This window comes from Oncorhynchus kisutch, linkage group LG30 (assembly GCF_002021735.2).
Source record: "Oncorhynchus kisutch isolate 150728-3 linkage group LG30, Okis_V2, whole genome shotgun sequence".
NCBI lineage: Eukaryota > Metazoa > Chordata > Actinopteri > Salmoniformes > Salmonidae > Oncorhynchus > Oncorhynchus kisutch.
Window position 1 is genome coordinate 31,004,012 of NC_034203.2, and position 18,568 is coordinate 31,022,579.

Here is an 18,568-nt window from a genome sequence, read left to right on the forward strand (position 1 = left end):
AAATCAAATGAAAAAAAATGAACAAACCATGCAGACTTGTTACCACTAAGCCAGAGACTTAAGCCTAGATTCAATCAGTGCGGTTGAAATTTAAAGGCAATATCCCTGCGTTCGGAGCCTGCACTCACAGTAAACCCTGCATGTCGGCTCAACCGGAATTTACCTTAATTTCAACCACACTGTACTTCAGCGATAGGGATTGAAATGAGCCATTAGTGGTTTAGCATTGTGCATCCGACACTAGTGTGACCTTCTGCTCCTTTGCCAAAGTGTCTCACCAACCCAGTCATCAGTGAATTCAGCTGGGATGGCCACAGCCAGGATATCTATTCTATAAGCATACATGTTTAGAGTACTCCACTGATCAATGCGAGGAGGAACTGGGACAGTAGTTTGTTTTTCCAAGAGGTGAGTCTTCTTGAAGTCTCTTTACACAAATCAAAGTTGACAAATTGATCAAGTAGGTAGTCTTTAATGATCTGGTACAAAACCTACAATAGGAAGATGACATTTACAACTTGATCTGCAGTAGGACGATGTGATGACAATCAGGAATTGGCATAAGTCACCAGGGCTTCACTGGCTGCAGGGGGAAACATGAGAATAATCACAATGAATGCATCATTGAAGTCACAAAAAGCCACACATGCTATTGAATGTGAAACGAGCAGAGGGTGATCTACTTCATAAATGTAAAAGAAAAAGTTGAGTAGTACATGTAGGTATTCCATGACAACGTTACAGGTTGTCTTTGGCTCCCGAGTGGCGCAGCGGTCTCAGTGCTAGAGGCATCACTACAGACCCTGGTTCGCTTCCAGGCTGTATCACAACTGGCTGTGATTTGTAGTCCCATAGGACGGTGCACAATTGGCCCAGCATGGTTAGGGTTTGGCCAGGGTAGGCCATCATTGTAAATCAGACTGTTCTAAACTGACTTGCCTAGTTAAAGGATAAATAAAGTCACTACTTGCAGTGGAAAACACATACTCCATACATACCGTTCAACCTCCATTTTGTCTTTGACACCGTTGTCTCTGTTGCTGTTAACTTGAGTCTCCTGTTTAACCTTTTTAGAGTCGTTCTCCTTTACTGGACTGTCTCCCGGTTTCCTCTGTTAAACAATACAAAAATGTGTTTGTGGATACTGGGGGGGGGTGGATCTGGACGCAAATAGTTTCACTTCACTGACCTTTTTTCTGACCAGGTGTGAGATGTCAGAGGCAGGAGACTTTGAGGGGGCATTTCCGTATGTGGATCTGACTTGAATCTGAGTGAGGGGAGGACACACCGACATATCCCTTAGAATACGTTGTTTAAAGGACAACAAATAAAGCTGACTAAAATCATGAGGCGCAGGCTTACTATAGATGCAAATGCCCCTCCGTTTTGAGAACTTCCACTCGGAGTTGGAAAAGCTGAACCACCTGCCTGAAAAATAAACCAAAAACAACGAAGTGGAATCAAACTGCAAGCTCGACGTATTGCATAAATTCAAACCTTAATCAAGAGAGCCTAAAAAAGTAAGTGGGCTAGGACTGGGTCAATCACTGGTTAGAGCCACCATCTCAGTCCCCTTCTCACCAGTGTCTCCTGCACCACAGCCTCTGCTGCAACAGCGGCAGCCATTTTCTGTCCCACAGTGGCGTCCTCAACCTTCTCCTGGATCTCTGGCAGCAGAGCCTTCAGCTCCTCCATCTCCTTTCTCTCCTCAGGGGCCACCTCTGGCCCCCCTGCCTTCTCCAGCACCTTGGCTGGGAGACAAACAATACAAGGGTGTTACAAGGTAGAAGAGTAACATTTTCCAAGAATAAAACCAGCAGCCACCAACCGGCCGTCTTTTGCTGTTGGAGGTAGGTGCACTTGATTCAGAAGTGTTCCCATTTTGAACCATTGCATTTGTCGAGGAGAGCGGTGGCTAAATCAACTATGTCTGCTGCCCTGGCCAATCGAATAGCTCAAATCACCATTCCTACTGCTTCCATGACCGTACAGCAAAGTTTGAAACTAGCCTGTGAGATTTCATAACTTTTGAAACCATGACCAGAGAGAGACAGAATACCGCAAAGAGCTGATCTTTCAAATTAATAACACGCTTCACCTTACTTCCACTCACGCTGTAGCTGCAATGAATGAGTAGCCAACTACCGATAGGCCTGCATCGTGTCCATTTTAATATCCAGGAATATTTCACTTTCTCTGGTCATAGGAACATGAATTTGTGCATGAGGCAGAAATAATGAGGTGCCACTCAAGCGTCGCCATCAGGTGGAAGACTATCCCCTCTGGTCAGTCTCACCGGAGGAAAGGAGAGAACAGGGACCGGGAGAGGTGAACCCTCCGCTGTTCTTTCCCTCCGTAGACTGACCATCAGATTTCAATTTATGCTCAGCTGTGCCTCGCAAGTTATACAACTGATCTATTTTGTTATCAAAGCTAGAGTTGTGAAATATATGATCTGAGAAGAACATTGGCAGGCCAGGCATATAGCTAATATGCTGTGATAATGTATTAGGCCTACTGCACACATCTCATTCCTACAGAACTGGTTTTATTAGATTAATGTTGCATAGACTTTTTAAATCCTATTTATACATACACAGACACACTACCACCGCTCAAAAGTTTGGGATCACTTAGAAACAGTGAAGAGGCGACTCCGGGATGCTGGCCTTCTAGGCAGAGTTGCAAAGAAAAATACATCGCAGGCCAATAAAAAGAAAATATTAAGATGGGCAAAAGCAGAGACAGACACACTGGACAGAAGAACTCTGCCTAGAAGGCCAGCATCCCAGAGTCACCTCTTCACTGTTGACGTTGAGACTGGTGTTTTGCAGTAACTATTTAATGAAGCTGCCAGTTGAGGACTTGTGAGGCGTCGGCTTCTCCCAAAAAAGGTCCAGTTGCCAGGACCACGAATATAAATTCCATCTAGACACCATTGCCCTAGAGCACACAAAAAAAACGACACATTCCTTGGCCTAAACATCAGTGCCACAGGTACAGTTGAAGTCAGAAGTTTACATACACTTAGGTTGGCGTCATTAAAAACACGTTTTGCAACCATTTCACAAATTTCTTGTTAACAAACTATCGTTTTGGCAAGTCGGTTACGACATCTACTTTGTGCATGGCAAGTCATTTTTCAACAATTGTTTACAGGCTGTTTATTTCAAGTGGGTCAGAAGTTTACAAAGTTGACTGTGCCTTTAATTAAACAGCTTGGAAAATTCCAGACAATTATGTCATGGCTTTAGAAGCTTCTGATAGGCTAATTGACCATTTGAGTCAATTGGAGGTGTACCTGTGGATGTATTTCAAGGCCTACCTTCAAACTCAGTGCCTCTTTGCTTGAAAATCCAAAGAAATCAACCAAGACCTCAGAAAACAAAATTGTAGACCTCCACAAGTCTGGTTCATCCTTGGGAGCAATTTCCAAACGCCTGAAGGTATTTCAGTCATCTGTACAAACAATAGTTCGCAAGTTTAAACACCATGGGACCACGCAGCCGTCATACCGCTCCGGAAGGAGACGCGTTCGTTCTCCTAGAGATTAACGTACTTTGGTGCGAAAAGTGGAAATGAATCCCAGAACAGCAGCAAAGGACCTTGTGAAGATGCTGGAGGAAACAGGGACAAAAGTATCTATATCCACAGTAAAACGAGTCCTATATTGAAAAGCTGAAAGGCCGCTCAGCAAGGAAGAAGCCACTGCTCCAAAACCGCCATAAAAAACCCAGACTACGGTTTGAAACTGCACATGGGGACAAAGATTGTACTTTTTGGAGAAATGTCCTCTGATCTGATGAAACAAAAATATAACTGTTTGGCCATTATGACCATCGTTATGGTTGGAGGAAAAAGGGGGAGGCTTGCAAGCCGAAGAACACCATCCCCAACCGTGAAGCACGGGGTGGCAGCATCATGTTGTGGGGGTGCTTTGCTGCAGGAGGGACTGGTGCACTTCACAAAATAGATGGCCTCATGAGGAAGGAAAATTATGTGGATATATTGAAGCAACATCCTCAAGACATCAGTCAGGAAGTTAAAGCTTGGTCGCAAATGGGTCTTCCAAAAGGACAATGAACTAGACACTGGGGCCTCCCCTCCCACTCCTCATTCTGGTTAGACCCAGTTTGTGCTGTTCTGTGAAGGGAGTAGTACACAGCTTTGTATGAGATCTTGGCAATTTCTCACATGGAATAGCATTCATTTCTCAGAACAAGAATAGATTGGCAAGTTACAGAAGAAAGTTCTTTGTTTCTGTACTTTTGAAGCCTGTAATCGAACCCACAAATGCTGATGCTCCAGATACTCAACTAGTCTAAAAGAAGGCTAGTGTTAATTGCTCGTTTAATTAGCACAAGTTTTCAGCTGTGCTAACATAATTGCAAAAGGCTTTTCTAATGATCAATTAGCCTTTTAAAATGATAAACTTGGATTAGCTAACACAACGTGCCATTGGAACACAGGAGTGATGGTTGCTGATAATGGGCCTCTGTACACCTATGTAGACATTACATTAAAAAAATCTGCCGTTTCCAACTACAATAGAAATTTACAACACTAACCATGTCTACACTGTATTTCTGATCAATATGTTATTTTAAATTAACAAAAAAGTGCTTTTCTTTCAAAAGCAAGGAAACTTCTAAATGACCCTAAACTTTTGAACGGTAGTGTGCACGCGACACACAAACCAAAAAAAGAAATGGCCCATTTTCAGGACCCTGTCTTTCAAAGAAAATTCTTAACTCCAAATAACTTCACAGATATTCATTGTAAAGGGTTTAAAACACTTAATGAACATGCACTTGTGGAACGGTCGATAAGACACTAACAGCTTAGACGGTAGGCAATTAAGGTCACAGTTATGAAAACTTAGGACACTAAAGATGCCTTTCTACTGACTCAAAAACACCAAAAGAAAGATGCCCAGGGTTCCTGCTTGAGGTTGACACCGATACAGATTAATCGGCCGAGATTATTTATATATACACACTGCTCAAAAAATAAAGGGAACACTAAAATAACACATCCTAGATCTGAATGAATAAAATATTCTTATTAAATACTTTTCTTTACATAGTTGAATGTGCTGACAACAAAATCACAAATGAATCAATGGAAATCAAATTTATCAACCCATGGAGGTCTGGATTTGGAGTCACACTCAAAATTAAAGTGGAAAACCACACTACAGGCTGATCCAACTTTGATGTAATATCCTTAAAACAAGTCAAAATTAGGCTCAGTAGTGTGTGTGGCCTCCACGTGCCTGTATGACCTCCCTACAACGCCTGGGCATGCTCCTGATGAGGTGGCGAATGGTCTCCTGAGGGATCTCCTCCCAGACCTGGACTAAAGCATCCGCCAACTCCTGGACAGTGTGGTGTTGGTGGATGGAGCGAGACATGATGTCCCAGATGTGCTCAATTGGATTCAGGTCTGGAGAACGGGCGGGCCAGTCCATAGCATCAATGCCTTCCTCTTGCAGGAACTGCTGACACTCCAGCCACATGAGGTCTAGCATTAGGAGGAACCCAGGGCCAACCGCACCAGCATATGGTCTCACAAGGGGTCTGAGAATCTCATCTCGGTACCTAATGGCAGTCAGGCTACCTCTGGCGAGCACATGGAGGGCTGTGCGGCCCCCCCAAAGAAATGCCACCCCACACCATGACTGACCCACCGCCAAACCGGTCATGCTGGAGGATGTTGCAGGCAGCAGAACGTTCTCCACGGCGTCTCCAGAATCTGTCACGTCTGTCACATGTGCTCAGTGTGAACCTGCTTTCATCTGTCAAGAGCACAGGGCGCCAGTGGCGAATTTGCCAATATTGGTGTTCTCTGGCAAATGCCAAACGTCCTGCACGGTGTTGGGCTGTAAGCACAACCCCCACCTGTGGATGTCGGGCCCTCATACCAGCCTCATGGAGTCTGTTTCTGACCGTTTGAGCAGACACATGCACATTTGTGGCCTGCTGGAGGTCATTTTGCAGGGCTCTGGCAGTGCTCCTCCTTACACAAAGGCGGAGGTAGCGGTCCTGCTGCTGGGTTGTTACCCGCCTACGGCCTCCTCCATGTCTCCTGATGTACTGGCCTGTCTCCTGGTAGCGCCTCCATGCTCTGGACACTACGCTGACAGACACAGCAAACCTTTTTGCCACAGCTCGCATTGATGTGCCATCCTGCATGAGCTGCACTACCTGAGCCACTTGTGTGGGTTGTAGACTCAGTCTCATGCTACCACTAGAGTGAAAGCACCGCCAGCATTCAAAAGTGACCAAAACATCAGCCAGGAAGCATAGGAACTGAGAAGTGGTCTGTGGTACCCACCTGCAGAACCACTCCTTTGTTGGGGGTGTCTTACTAATTGCCTATAATTTCCACCTGTTGTCTATTCCATTTGCACAACAGCATGTGAAATTTATTGTCAATCAGTGTTGCTTCCTAAGTGGACAGTTTGATTTGACATGGAGTTACATTGTGTTGTTTAAGTGTTCCCTTTATTTTTTTGTGCAGTGTATATATGACAATTACAACAATACTGAATGAACACTTATTTTAACTTAATATAATACATTAATAAAATCAATTTAGTCTCAAATAAATAATGAAACATGTTCAATTTGGTTTAAATAATGCAAAAACAAAGTGTTAAGTTAAAGTGCAATATGTGCCATGTAAAAAAGCTAACGTTTAAGTTCCTTGCTCAGAACATGAGAACATATGAAAGCTGGTGGTTCCTTTTAACATGAGTCTTCAATATTTCCAGGTAAGACGTTTTAGGTCGTAGTTATTATAGGACTATTTCTCTCTATACCATTTGTATTTCATATACCTTTGACTATTGGATGATCTAATAGGTACTTTAGTATTGCCAGCCTAATCTCGGGAGTTGATAGGCTTGAAGTCATAAACAGTGCAATGCTTGAAGCATTGCAAAGAGCTGCTGACAAACGCAGTAAAGTGCTGTTTGAATGAATGCTTATGAGCCTGCTGCTGCCTACCACTGCTCAGTCAGACTGCTCTATCAAATCATAGACTTAATTATAATATAATAACACACAGAAATACGAGCCTTAGGTCATTAATATGGTAAAATCCAGAAACTATCATTTCAAAAACAAAGTGTTTATTCTTTCACAGCGCAATACGAAACCGTTCCATATTTCATCTAACCGGTAGCATTCATAAGTCCAAATAATGCTGTTACATTGCACAACCTTCAATGTTATATCATAATTATGTAAAATCCTGGCAAATGAATTACGGTCTGTTAGGAAGAAATGGTCTTCACAGTTTGCAACGAGCCAGGCGGCTCAAACTGCTGCATATACCCTGACTCTGCTTGCACAGAACGCAAGAGAAGTGACACAAGTTCCCTAGTTAAAAGAAATTCATGTTAGCAGGCAATATTAACTAAATATGCAGGTTTAAAAATATATAATTGTGTATTGATTTTAAGAAAGGCGTTGATGTTCATGTACGCATTGGTGCAACGACAGTGCTTTTTTTGCAAATGTGCTTGTTAAATTACCCGTTTGGAAAAGTAGGCTGTGATTCAATGATAAATTAACAGGCACCGCATCAATTATATGCAATGCAGGACAAGCTAGATAAACAAGTAATAGACCATGTGTAGTTAACTAGTGATTATGTTAATTTTTTTTATAAGATAAGTCTAATGCTAGCTAGCACCTTACCTTGGCTCCTTGCTGCACTCGCATAACAGGTAGTCAGCCTGCCATGCAGTCTCCTCACAGAGTGCAATGTAATCAGCCATAATCTGTGTTCAAAAATGCCTATTACCGATTGTTATGAAAACTTGGAAATCTGCCCTAATTAATCAGCCACTCCGATTAGTCGGTCGACCTCTAGTTCCTGCTCATCTGCGTGAATGCGTCTTAGGCATGCTGCAAGGAGGCATGAGGACTGCAGATGAGGCCAAGGCAATAAATTGCAACATCCGTACTGTGAGACGCCTAAGACAGCGCTACAGGTAAACAGGACGGACAGATGATCGCCCTCGCAGTGGCAGACCACGTGTAACAACACCTGCACAGGTTCAGTACATCCGAACATCACACCTGCGGGACAGATACAAGATGGCAACAACTGCCGAGTTACACCAGGAACGCACAATCGCTCCATCAGTGCTCAGACCGTCCCCAATGAGCTGAGAGAGGCTGGACTGAAGGCTTGTAGGCCTGTTGTAAGGCAGGTCCTCACCAGACATCACCGGCAACAATGTCGCCTATGGTCACAAACCCACCGTTGCTGGGCCAGAGGACCAGACAGGACTGGCAAAAGTGCTCTTCAATGACGAGTTGCGGTTTTGTCTCACCAGGGGTGATGGTCGGTTTCGCATTTATCGTCGAAGGAATGAGCGTTACACCGAGGTCTGTACTCTGCAGCGGGATCGATTTGGAGGTGGAGGGTCCGTCATGGTCTGGGGCGGTGTGTCAGAGCATCATCGGACTGAGCTTGTTGTCATTGCAGGCAATCTCAACGCTGTGCATTACAGGGAAGACATCCTCCTCCCTCATGTGGTACCCTTCCTACAGGCTCATCCTGACATGACCCTCCAGCATGACAATGCCATACTGCTCGTTCTGTGAGTGATTTCCTGCAAGACAGGAATGTTAGTGTTCTGCCATAGCCAGCGAAGAGCCCGGATCTCAATCCCATTGAGCGCGTCTGGGACCTGTTGGATCGGAGGATGAGGGCTAGGGCCATTCCCACCAGAAATGTCCGGAAACTTGCAGGTGCCTTGGTGGAAGAGTGGGGTAACATCTCACAGCAAGAACTGGCAAATCTGATGCAGTCCATGAAGAAGAGATGCACTGCATTACTTAATGCAGCTGGTGGCCACACCAGATATTGACTGTTATTTTTTATTTTGACCCCCCTTTTGTTCAGGGACACATTATTCCATTTATGTTAGTCACAGGTCTGTGGAACTTGTTCAGTTTGTCTCAGTTGTTCAATCTTAAGTACATACAAATATTTGCATATGTTAAGTTCTCAAAATAAACGCAGTTGACAGTGAGGACGTTCCTTTTTTTGCTTAGATAGATATAGTAGATCTCTGCTTGCTTTTTGACTGCGAAAGTAATCTCTACTCAGAAAAGGTTGGTTACCACTGATCTAAACAATTCATTTCGAAATGAGAATCTCACTGATCACATTCCCCTCCTCACCTAGTCTGCTCTTGATAACCCTAGCAGAGTGGTTGAAGTGTTCGATGGCCTGGCTGTACTGGCAGTCAGAGCAGAGGGTGAGGCCCAGCTGGTAGTGAGTCTCGGCCAGCAGGCGGCTGTCTGAGGCCAGGTGCTTCAGCTGTAGGGACAGGCACTCCTGGAAGTCATCCACCGCCTGGCTGTAATTGCCTGGGGAGGAAATCGAACAGGTAGTTAGGAACACACCTCACAGAAGCACAATGTAGGAGCCAACCCCATATCAATCCATACAAAAATGGGCCAACCCAAAGTACCAGCGGTGGTTGAGAAATTACCTGATTCAGCCGCTACTTCTCCCAGATTCAGATGGGCCTGGGCTGCCAGGAGCTGGTCCTCCTTACCCTCTTTCCTTCAATAGAACACAAACAAACTCAGGCTCTCAAACTGTTAAGTCTGTCTCATATGCATCAATCCAACGGCTCAAATTGATTTGTTGAAATAGACTTGAGCACGTACACAACTGGAGGATAGCAGGGTAAAACAGGGACGAGTGAGTATTTATTTCCTACCGTACCTTTTGTAGATGACCTTCGCCACCTCCAGCATCTCCCAGGCTAACTGCAGGTTGCCCACTTCCTCATCCTCACTGTCCTCCGGTATTTCCTCCTGAGGTCAAACGGTAATCGAATGTTAACTTACTGACTTTACAACAGCTAAACCATCGGCAGGAACACATAGGTCAGTAGTAGATGAAGTATCACCTTTTCTTCCCCATCCTCACCATCTGAAACATTGACAGAAGTGTGTGTGAGTGCATGACATTTATTTTCTTGCATCAAAAGATAGTGTAAACATTATGACGGGTTTGCCTCAAACCTCCATCCTCCTCTTCTGGGTTGTCTGATGACTCTTTAGTCTCAGCTTTGTCACCCTTCTTCTCTCCGATAACTTTCTCCTCGCCGTTCGTGGTGTCAGAACCGTTAACATGGCCGTTCACAGTCTGTCCCTCCTCGCCTCCTCCAGTCTCCTCCACTATGTTCTTATCTGAATCTGCATTCTCGCCGTTCTTCTCTTCTTCTGCCATGGCATCATAGACCTGAACTCTGAGGTCATCCCTGGTCTTCTCTGTGATAATAACAAAAAGGTATATTGCGAAGCGTGTAATATATTTTTTAAACAGGTAAATGTGACTACCACATTATACAGCATTATCTGATATACATAATTTTCTGCATTATCAGAGAGATCAACAACCACTAGGCCAAATTGTATACTTTTTTTTTTCAACATGACCGCTGTACCTTTAGGCAAGCATCAACTACATGTGGCTTAACAATGCAAAATGTTTACCATCAACATTGTCTGTGCTTTCAATGTTGGAGTCTTTGGTCTTCTCCTCTTCCTCTTCTTCTGGAACCCCTGTCAGAGCGTTCCCCAAGACGCCATTCTCCATCCTGCGACACAATGACAACATTACATTTAAGTCTTAGTTACAACTGTAACAGCAGTGGTTCTGAGACCAAAATACTGTTTACGACCAGCATTCAGTGGGGTACATCACTAAAATACTGTGAAGGACAGTGAACACCTACCTAGCAAGCTCTAAGAGAGCTTTACCACACAGGAAGAAAGCCTCCCCACACTCATCTGCTGTGTCACCATACCTTTTGGCTCTGGGAGAAAAAAAAAGGTAAAGTTATTTATTAATAAATGAATTAAGTAATCGCTAATATTTTTACAGACCAATTCTTTCAGTGTGTCACTTGACTTCCACCCCTACGCACAACATCCCGCAGGCTTCTTGAAGGTAGTTGACCGCTGATACCACGTCCCCCATGACAAGATGTCTCTTCCCTGTGCCAATGAGTTTGTTTGCCTCCTCCATAACCATTTTGCAACTAGAAGAAAACATTGATAACCAAGTCATTTTTGCTGTCTGTTAATGTCGGCACTAACAAAGTGGCTATCTAGCTACATTGGAAACAATATTCAACTGTCTTGAATAAAGACCCGTAGCGAGCTAACGAATCATGCATTCGTTTACGAACGCAATAACCAACGTTAAGCGGTGACATTCGGTGGTTGCAACTCCACTTCTAGCTTCTCATCTCAGTAACGTTAGCGCGTTTTCGCAAACCCTGTTCAGTGATACTTTCCTGGCCATGAGCATTAAACACATCTTATGGTAAACATATACATACCGTGGATGCGAGTAGCTATAAAAGTCTATCAGAAGAAACAAGGAAAAACAAGCACAGTCCTCTCGGTCTAATTGTTCCAAAAATGGCGCCAAATTTGCTAATAATTTCCTGTCAACTTCTTCTTGGAGAAGACGCGGGAGAAAAATTAAAGTTGCAGTGACACATTTTTATATCCGTCGAATACTGGGGGGGACTCGGTCCAACTGGAAGGGAGGTCCGGAGTGAAAACGTTTGGTAACCCCTGATTTAATTTACATGGGAGAAAGTATGGTGACAAAAGCCAGTAGCAAATTAAATGATTTGTGCATTTACCAGTAAGAAAGTATCAGTGTGATACTGTTCTACTTTGCCTACAAGTGGGGATTTAGAAGTCTCTCCATCTCACATCACCTCTGATCAAAGGAACCCTCATTGAGACTGCCTCTTTGAGCCCTTCACAATGGCACCTGCCATGCAATAATTTGATTGAACTCTGCATGAGATGCAAGCCTCGGGAGGTAGAGATCAGAGCAGATGAAGGTTCAAAACAACTCAGAAGTGTTCTTTCACCACACCACACATTTCTCTCAAGATGCATTTAGTCAGCTCGGTTCACTTCACAAAATGTTAATACTAGTTGTCCTAATGGAACCAATAAAGTTGTATTGAATTGAATTAAATTAAATCAGAGACATCAGCTCTGTCAGGCCTGTATGCGCCTGGCCAAGATCCATCCAGAGAGAGCTGACAGGTGTGAAGGCCCTTGTAAATAACTTGCTGCTCTTGCTCTGTCCAGGGAGATGAGAGAGAGCAGCCCTGCTGTCAGTGCCTGCTGTGAGGTGAGCTCTAGTATCAACCCCCTCACTGAAGAACCCCTGCTAGCTCCCCTGTTACAGCCTTGTCAAGGCAGCCCTGGACATGACAGCCAATCACAGGGCAGGCCTGGAAATAACAACCAATCACAGGGCAGGCCTGGACATGACACCGCCAATCAGGCTCACAGTGAGACCCATCACACCAATTTGGTCATACATCTTCATCAACACAATACTTCTATTCTAATACCCTGTGTCCTATGAATTGTAGAATGCAAATGTGTATTGTGAATTGTAAATGTAATTTAAATGTAAATGTGTATTGTGAATTGTAAATGTACTTGAAATGTAAATGTGTATTGTTAATTGTAAATGTAATTGAAATGAAAATGTGTATTGTTAATTGTAAATGTAAATGTTAATTGTAAATGTAAATGTAAATGTAATTGAAATGTAAATGTGAATTATGTGTCCTGTGGTCACCTGTGCTAGATAGTGTGGGGGTAGACAGTGCCTGGGAAGTCTTTAAATGTAGATTCCTTGATGTGGTGAATGTGATGGCTCCCATTAGACGGGTCAGGGTAAAGCAGAGCTCTAGCCCTTGGTTTAATCATGAGATTCTAGAATCTATCCAAGCAAAGGAATAAGGCATTTAAAAAATGTAAGAACTCTCAAGAGCCGCCTGATTTTGTCCTATATAAACGTCACAGAAATTAAGCACAGAGCAGGATGGATGAAGCTAAGAGGGGTTACTTTGCTGAGAAAATAATTGAGAACAAAAATGACCCTAAAAAGCTTTGGAAATCATTTAAGAAACTAGGCTGTAGTAGTATTACCAAAAACAAACTAAACAGTATTGGATTGAACATCAGGGGGGGAGATGATATATGAAAAAGCAGAGGTTGCCAATTAATTCAACGATTTGTTTTACTTATGTTGCCAGCAAGCTGGTTAGCAAGCTGCCCACCAGTTCTGGTGTGTATGGAAGCAAAGGAGTCAAGAAGTATTATGTAGAGATAGGGGTTCAGCCAAACTCTTTTTATTTTGCAAAGGTAGCAACAGCCAAAATAGTCAGTATGCTGACAGAGCTTAAATGCTCCAAAACCACAGACCTGGATAATATTCCTGCAAGGTTTCTTATAGATTCTGCTGATCAAATTGACCCTTGTAGTACACATATCGTTAATCTCTCTCTTGAACAATGTACCTTTCCCAGGGACATGAAACAAGCTAAAGTTATACTTCTGTATAAGAAGGGGATAAAGTCTGACCCTGGGAATTATAGGCCTGTATCTATCCGCTGTGTAACATCAAAGATCCTGGAGAGAGTTGTACATGAGCAAATGTATGAATATGTTAACAAACAAGGTCTAATGTATGATTTTCAGTCGGGTTTTAGAAAAACATACTCCACTGATTCATGTCTACTTTACTTGACTAACTTCATCAGGAAAGATGAAGGAAATCTCTGTGGAATGGTACTGCTTGACCTACAGAAGGCCTTTGATACAGTTAACCACTGTCTCCTAATCTCCAAACTGGAGGCACTGGGGTTAAGCAGTATCCCTCTAGGATGGGTAAAGTCCTATTTATCAGGAAGGGAGCAAGTAGTAGAGGCTAATGGTTCAATGTCTCAGGCAAAAGCAATGAGTTGTGGCGTTCCACAGGGGAGCGTGTTTGGGCCTCTGCTGTTTTTATTGTATATTAACGATATGAAAGATGCTTGTTCTTGCAGTCGTTTTCTTTATAGGGATGACTCTACACTTCTGGTGTCTCACAAAAGTAAAATTATGTTGGAGAGCATACTTAGCACAGAGCTGCCTAACATTAGCAAATGGCTTGGAGATAATAAGCTATCTCTGCACTTTGGGAAAACTGAGGCAATTATTTCCAGACCTAAATTGAGTAGGTCCTCTGAAATCAATGTGGAATAATGGGGTGAGGTGCTGACTACAAAAACCTCTGTTAGCTACTTGGGATGTATCCATGATGGAAGCTTGAGAGGTGTGAGCATGGCCAATAAAGTGCTAGGGAAGGTTAATGCCAGGACAACATTTTTGGCTAGAAAATCCAAGCTGATTGATAGGGACTCCATGAAAGTGCTAGCTACTGCCCTCATTCAATGCCATTTTGACTATGCTAGTACTTCCTGGTTTGGGGGTGTATCTAAACTAATAAAGGGGAAGCTCCAGATAGCCAAGAATAAGCTGATCAGGGTAGTATTGAAGGTGGCAGGAGCTAGGCAAGAGCTGATGTCAGGGCTGACATAGGCAGGAGCTGCTTTCAGGAACTTAACTGGCTGCCTGTTGAGGCTAGGGTGTCCCAGATTAGACTAGGTTTGGTTTACAGGAGTATTTATGGTCCTGCGCCCAGATATCTAAGTGATTACTTTCCTCGTGTTAGGTATGCACACAATCACAACACCAGATCAGGTGTTGCTGATGTGTGCTTATACAGGTTCAGGAGTAATGCTGGGAAAGGTACTTTCTTGTATACTGGAGCCTCAGAATGGAATGAGTTGCCTCATCCCATAAAATAAACGTCCTCTCTGGGCAGCTTTAAAAATAAAGTAAAAATATGGTTGATGTCTTCTGTACCCATATGAATAACCCCTATGATGTAACTGGAATGATGAGATAGATGTTCTTCTTCTATATTTTTGTTTTATTATTTCACTGCCATACTGTGTTTAACTGTGTTCGATCTTGTCTAGCCATCTTGTCTCAAGAGGACCACAATGGAAATAAGTGTCACACCCTGACCTTAGAGAGCCTTGTTTATTCTCTATTTGGTTAGGTCAGGGTGTGACTTGGTTGGGCAAATCTATGTTTCTATTTTTTTGTTGGCCTAGTGTGGTTCCCAATCAGAGGCAGCTGTTTATCATTGTCTCTAATTGGGGATCATACTTAGGCAGTCCTTTTTCCCACCTTAGATTGTGGGATCTTGTTTTTTGCATAGTTGCTGTCTAGCCCTGCAGAACTTTACGTTCAGTTTTGTATTTTGTTGTTTTGTCGGAGTGCAGTATTAAAAATCATGAACACTTTCCATGCTGCGCTTTGGTCTCATTCATCTAACAACGGACGTAACAGAAGATCCCACCACAAACGGACCAAGCAGCGTGGTCAGGACGAGAGGACACGAAGGAAACCCGAGAGGCAGCCCCCAATTAGTTTTTTTGGGGGGGCAGATGATGTGGGCGTCGGAGCTGATGGGTGAGTCCGAGACCGAGGAAGAATTCTTGGACCGTTTGAGCGAGGAGTGGTTGGCAGTGGAGAGGGACGAAAGAGTTTGGAGGGGTTGGAGTCTGGAACAAGACAGTCACTTTGAGGAGCATGTGAACCTTCAGGCACCATGCTTTGCGGTTACACATACTGTGTCTCCGGTACGCATCCACAGCCCGGTGCGCTCTGTGCCAGCTCCCCGCATTTGCCGTGCTAGAGTGGTCATTCAGCCAGGACGGATTGTGCCGGCTCAGTGCTCCTGGTCTCCGGTGTGTCTCTTCAGCCCAGGATATCCTGCGCCGGCTCTGCGCACTGTGTTTCCGGTGCGCCTTCACAGCCCAGTGCGTCCTGTGAGCATCCAGCCAGGGCAGGTTGTGCCAGCTCTGCACTCCAGACCTCCGGTGCGTCTCCACGGCCCAGTATATCCTGGGCCAGCTCCACGCACCCGGTCTCCTGTGCGTCTGCCCAGCCTGGTGAGCCCTGTGCCAGCTCCATGCACCAGGCCTCCAGTGCGTCTCCCCAGCCTGGTAAGCCCTGTGCCAGCTCTATACACCTCCAGTGCATCTCCCCAGCCCGGTAAGCCCTGTGCCAGCTCCAGTGATGATCCATGGCACGAAGCCTCCAGTGATGATCCATGGCCCGGAGCCTCCAGTGGCGATCCATGGCAAGGAGCCTCCAGTGATGATCCATGGCCCGGAGCCTCCAGTGATGATCCATGGCCCGGAGCCTACAGTGATGATCCATGGCCCGGAGCCTACAGTGATGATCCATGGCCCAAAGCCTCCAGTGATGATCCATGGCCCGGAGCCTCCAGTGATGATCCATGGCCCGGAGCGTCCAGTGATGATCCATGGCCCGGAGCCTCCAGTGATGATCCATGGCCCGGAGCCTCCAGTGATGATCCATGGCCCGAAGCCTACAGTGATGATCCATGGCCCGAAGCCTCCAGTGATGATCCATGGCACGGAAGGGGGGGGGGGGGGGTACTGTCACACCCTGACCATAGACAGCCTTGTTTATTCTCTATTTGGTTAGGTCAGGGTGTGACTTGGGTGGGCAAATCTATGTTTCTATTTCTTTGTTCTTTGTTCCCAATCAGAGGCAGCTGTTTATCGTTGTCTCTGATTGGGGATCATACTTAGGCAGCCCTTTTTCCCACCTTAGATTGTGGAATCTTGTTTTTGCATAGTTGCTGTCTAGCCCTGCAGAACTTTATTTTCGGTTTTGTAATTTGTTGTTTTATTAAAAATCATGAACACTTTCCATGCTGCGCTTTGGTCTCATTCATCTAACGACGGACGTAACAATAAGTCCCAGACTTTGTGTGTTATCCTCAATGATTTTACTCATGTGCATGTATGGCTTTTTCATGTTTTATGTGTGCTAGTTTTTTTTAAATGGTCGAATTAATAAACTAAAATCTATTGCACTCAAGTAAAACAGGTCTTAGAAAGCTGACCATTTTGATCTACTATGGTGAAACTTAATCATCCCGACCTGTCTTCATTCACAAGAGGGGCTGTTGAGCACCACGAGGCTCTTGTTGTTGTGAGGAAAATAGTCAGCTGATGGGCTCAATTATATAAGTCTGGATGACATAGTGTGTAATATCCTGTTTACATGTACATGGCAGTATATAAGTTACTCCCATAATATAACATTTTATCTCTATAGGTCCCTAGCAACAGCAGAAGGAACACATTTGCATTGGCAGTCGGTATATGAGAATAGAGAACAGATTAAGGTCTAGTGCGCTTCAAACTGTCAAATACTATGTAATTAGTGTTTTGATGATGCTGATTTAGGTAGGTACTATTTATGTCTGTATTAATGTGTTTTTGAAAGCTGAACAGGCCTCTTTTTGATCTGTAGCCCACCGATTGCTGCCTGCAGGTTTAATTTAATAAGAGTTTATTGTGTTGGTCCCCTCCTATCTGGCCCTTCATGTGGTGTCCATGGCAACGGCATGTAAAGACATCATCCCAGTGACAGCAGCAGAAGGGTGAGGTGAAGGAGAGAGGAGGGGAGGCACTGGGCCCTTCAGATTGCACACAATAATCTCTGTAGCATCTTTTCATCTGAGGGCAGAAAATTGCTAGCCTGGTCCCATTGGCCTTAGGAGCTGACATCACAAATATATCTGGGATCAGGCTACATGACCACTGTGGAGACATATGATTTCTTAGTGTAGTTGTGTAATAGCTGGACAAAAATGAGTCTTTATGGCGAAAGCATACAATGCGATTATCTGACAGCTCCCCGCTTACACCAGCATTAAAAACATTTTTCAAACCAACAGAGGTGTCACAAAAATCAGAAATAGCGACAAGATAAATCACTTAACTTTGAAGATCTTCCTCTGTTTGCAATCCCAAGGGTCCCAGCTACACAACAAATGGTTGTTTTGTTCGATAAAGTCCTTTTTATATCCCAAAAAAGTAAGTTTAGTTGGCGCGTTTGATTCAGTAATCCATCGTTCCACTCGTTCAACATGCAGACAAAGGAATCCCAAAAGTTACCGGTAAACTTCGTCCAAACAAGTCAAACAATGTTTGTAATCAATCCTCAGGTACCCTAATATGTAAATAAACAATAACATTTAACACTGAATGTAGTATGTTCAATACCGGAGATAAATAACGAAGTGCGCACCCTCATCCATGAGCGCCACATGACTAGAGTCCTAATGAGAGACACCTTGAAAAACTACAACTACTTGCTCATTTTTCAAAACACAAGCCTGAAACGCTTTCTAAAGACTGTTGACATCTAGTGGAAGCCATAGGAACTGCAATCTTGGAGGAATTCCTTTGAATATCCCACAGACAAGCATTGAAATGGCCTGTGACCCCCCCAAAAAATCAGTACTGTTATACTCATATACATTATTTTAACAGTTTCAGAAACTTCAGAGTGTTACCAATTACATGCATATCCTAGCTTCTGGGCCTGAGTAACAGGCAGTTTACTTTGGGCACATCGGTTATCCGAACTTCCGAATACTGCCCCCTTCAATAAAGTAAATTACAAGTTGCAACAGGGAGACACCTCCAGCACAGAAGCAGAGAAAATGACTAACTCGCCTTCTCTAAGCAGGTCCTTATATTCAAATCTCACCCCACTGGGCACATACTGGTTGAATCAACGTTGTTCAGCGTCATTTCAATGAA

At 44.0% G+C, this 18,568-nt stretch overlaps 1 protein-coding gene across 1 annotated transcript; it reads right to left on the minus strand.

Annotated features, from left to right (window-relative positions):
* Positions 1–456: 456 nt before the first annotated feature.
* LOC109875233 (nuclear autoantigenic sperm protein) lies at positions 457–11,519 on the minus strand. Its single transcript, XM_020467494.2, has 14 exons — positions 11,384–11,519; positions 10,967–11,080; positions 10,775–10,855; positions 10,533–10,636; positions 10,059–10,307; positions 9,944–9,966; positions 9,757–9,848; positions 9,518–9,591; positions 9,204–9,392; positions 1,582–1,751; positions 1,363–1,428; positions 1,190–1,267; positions 999–1,111; positions 457–583 (listed from the first exon to the last, which is right to left on the minus strand). The coding sequence occupies exons 2-14, from the start codon at positions 11,071–11,073 to the stop codon at positions 577–579; spliced, it is 1,353 nt and encodes a 450-aa protein (XP_020323083.1). The 5' UTR covers positions 11,074–11,080; positions 11,384–11,519; the 3' UTR covers positions 457–576.
* Between the last annotated feature and the right edge of the window lie 7,049 nt (positions 11,520–18,568).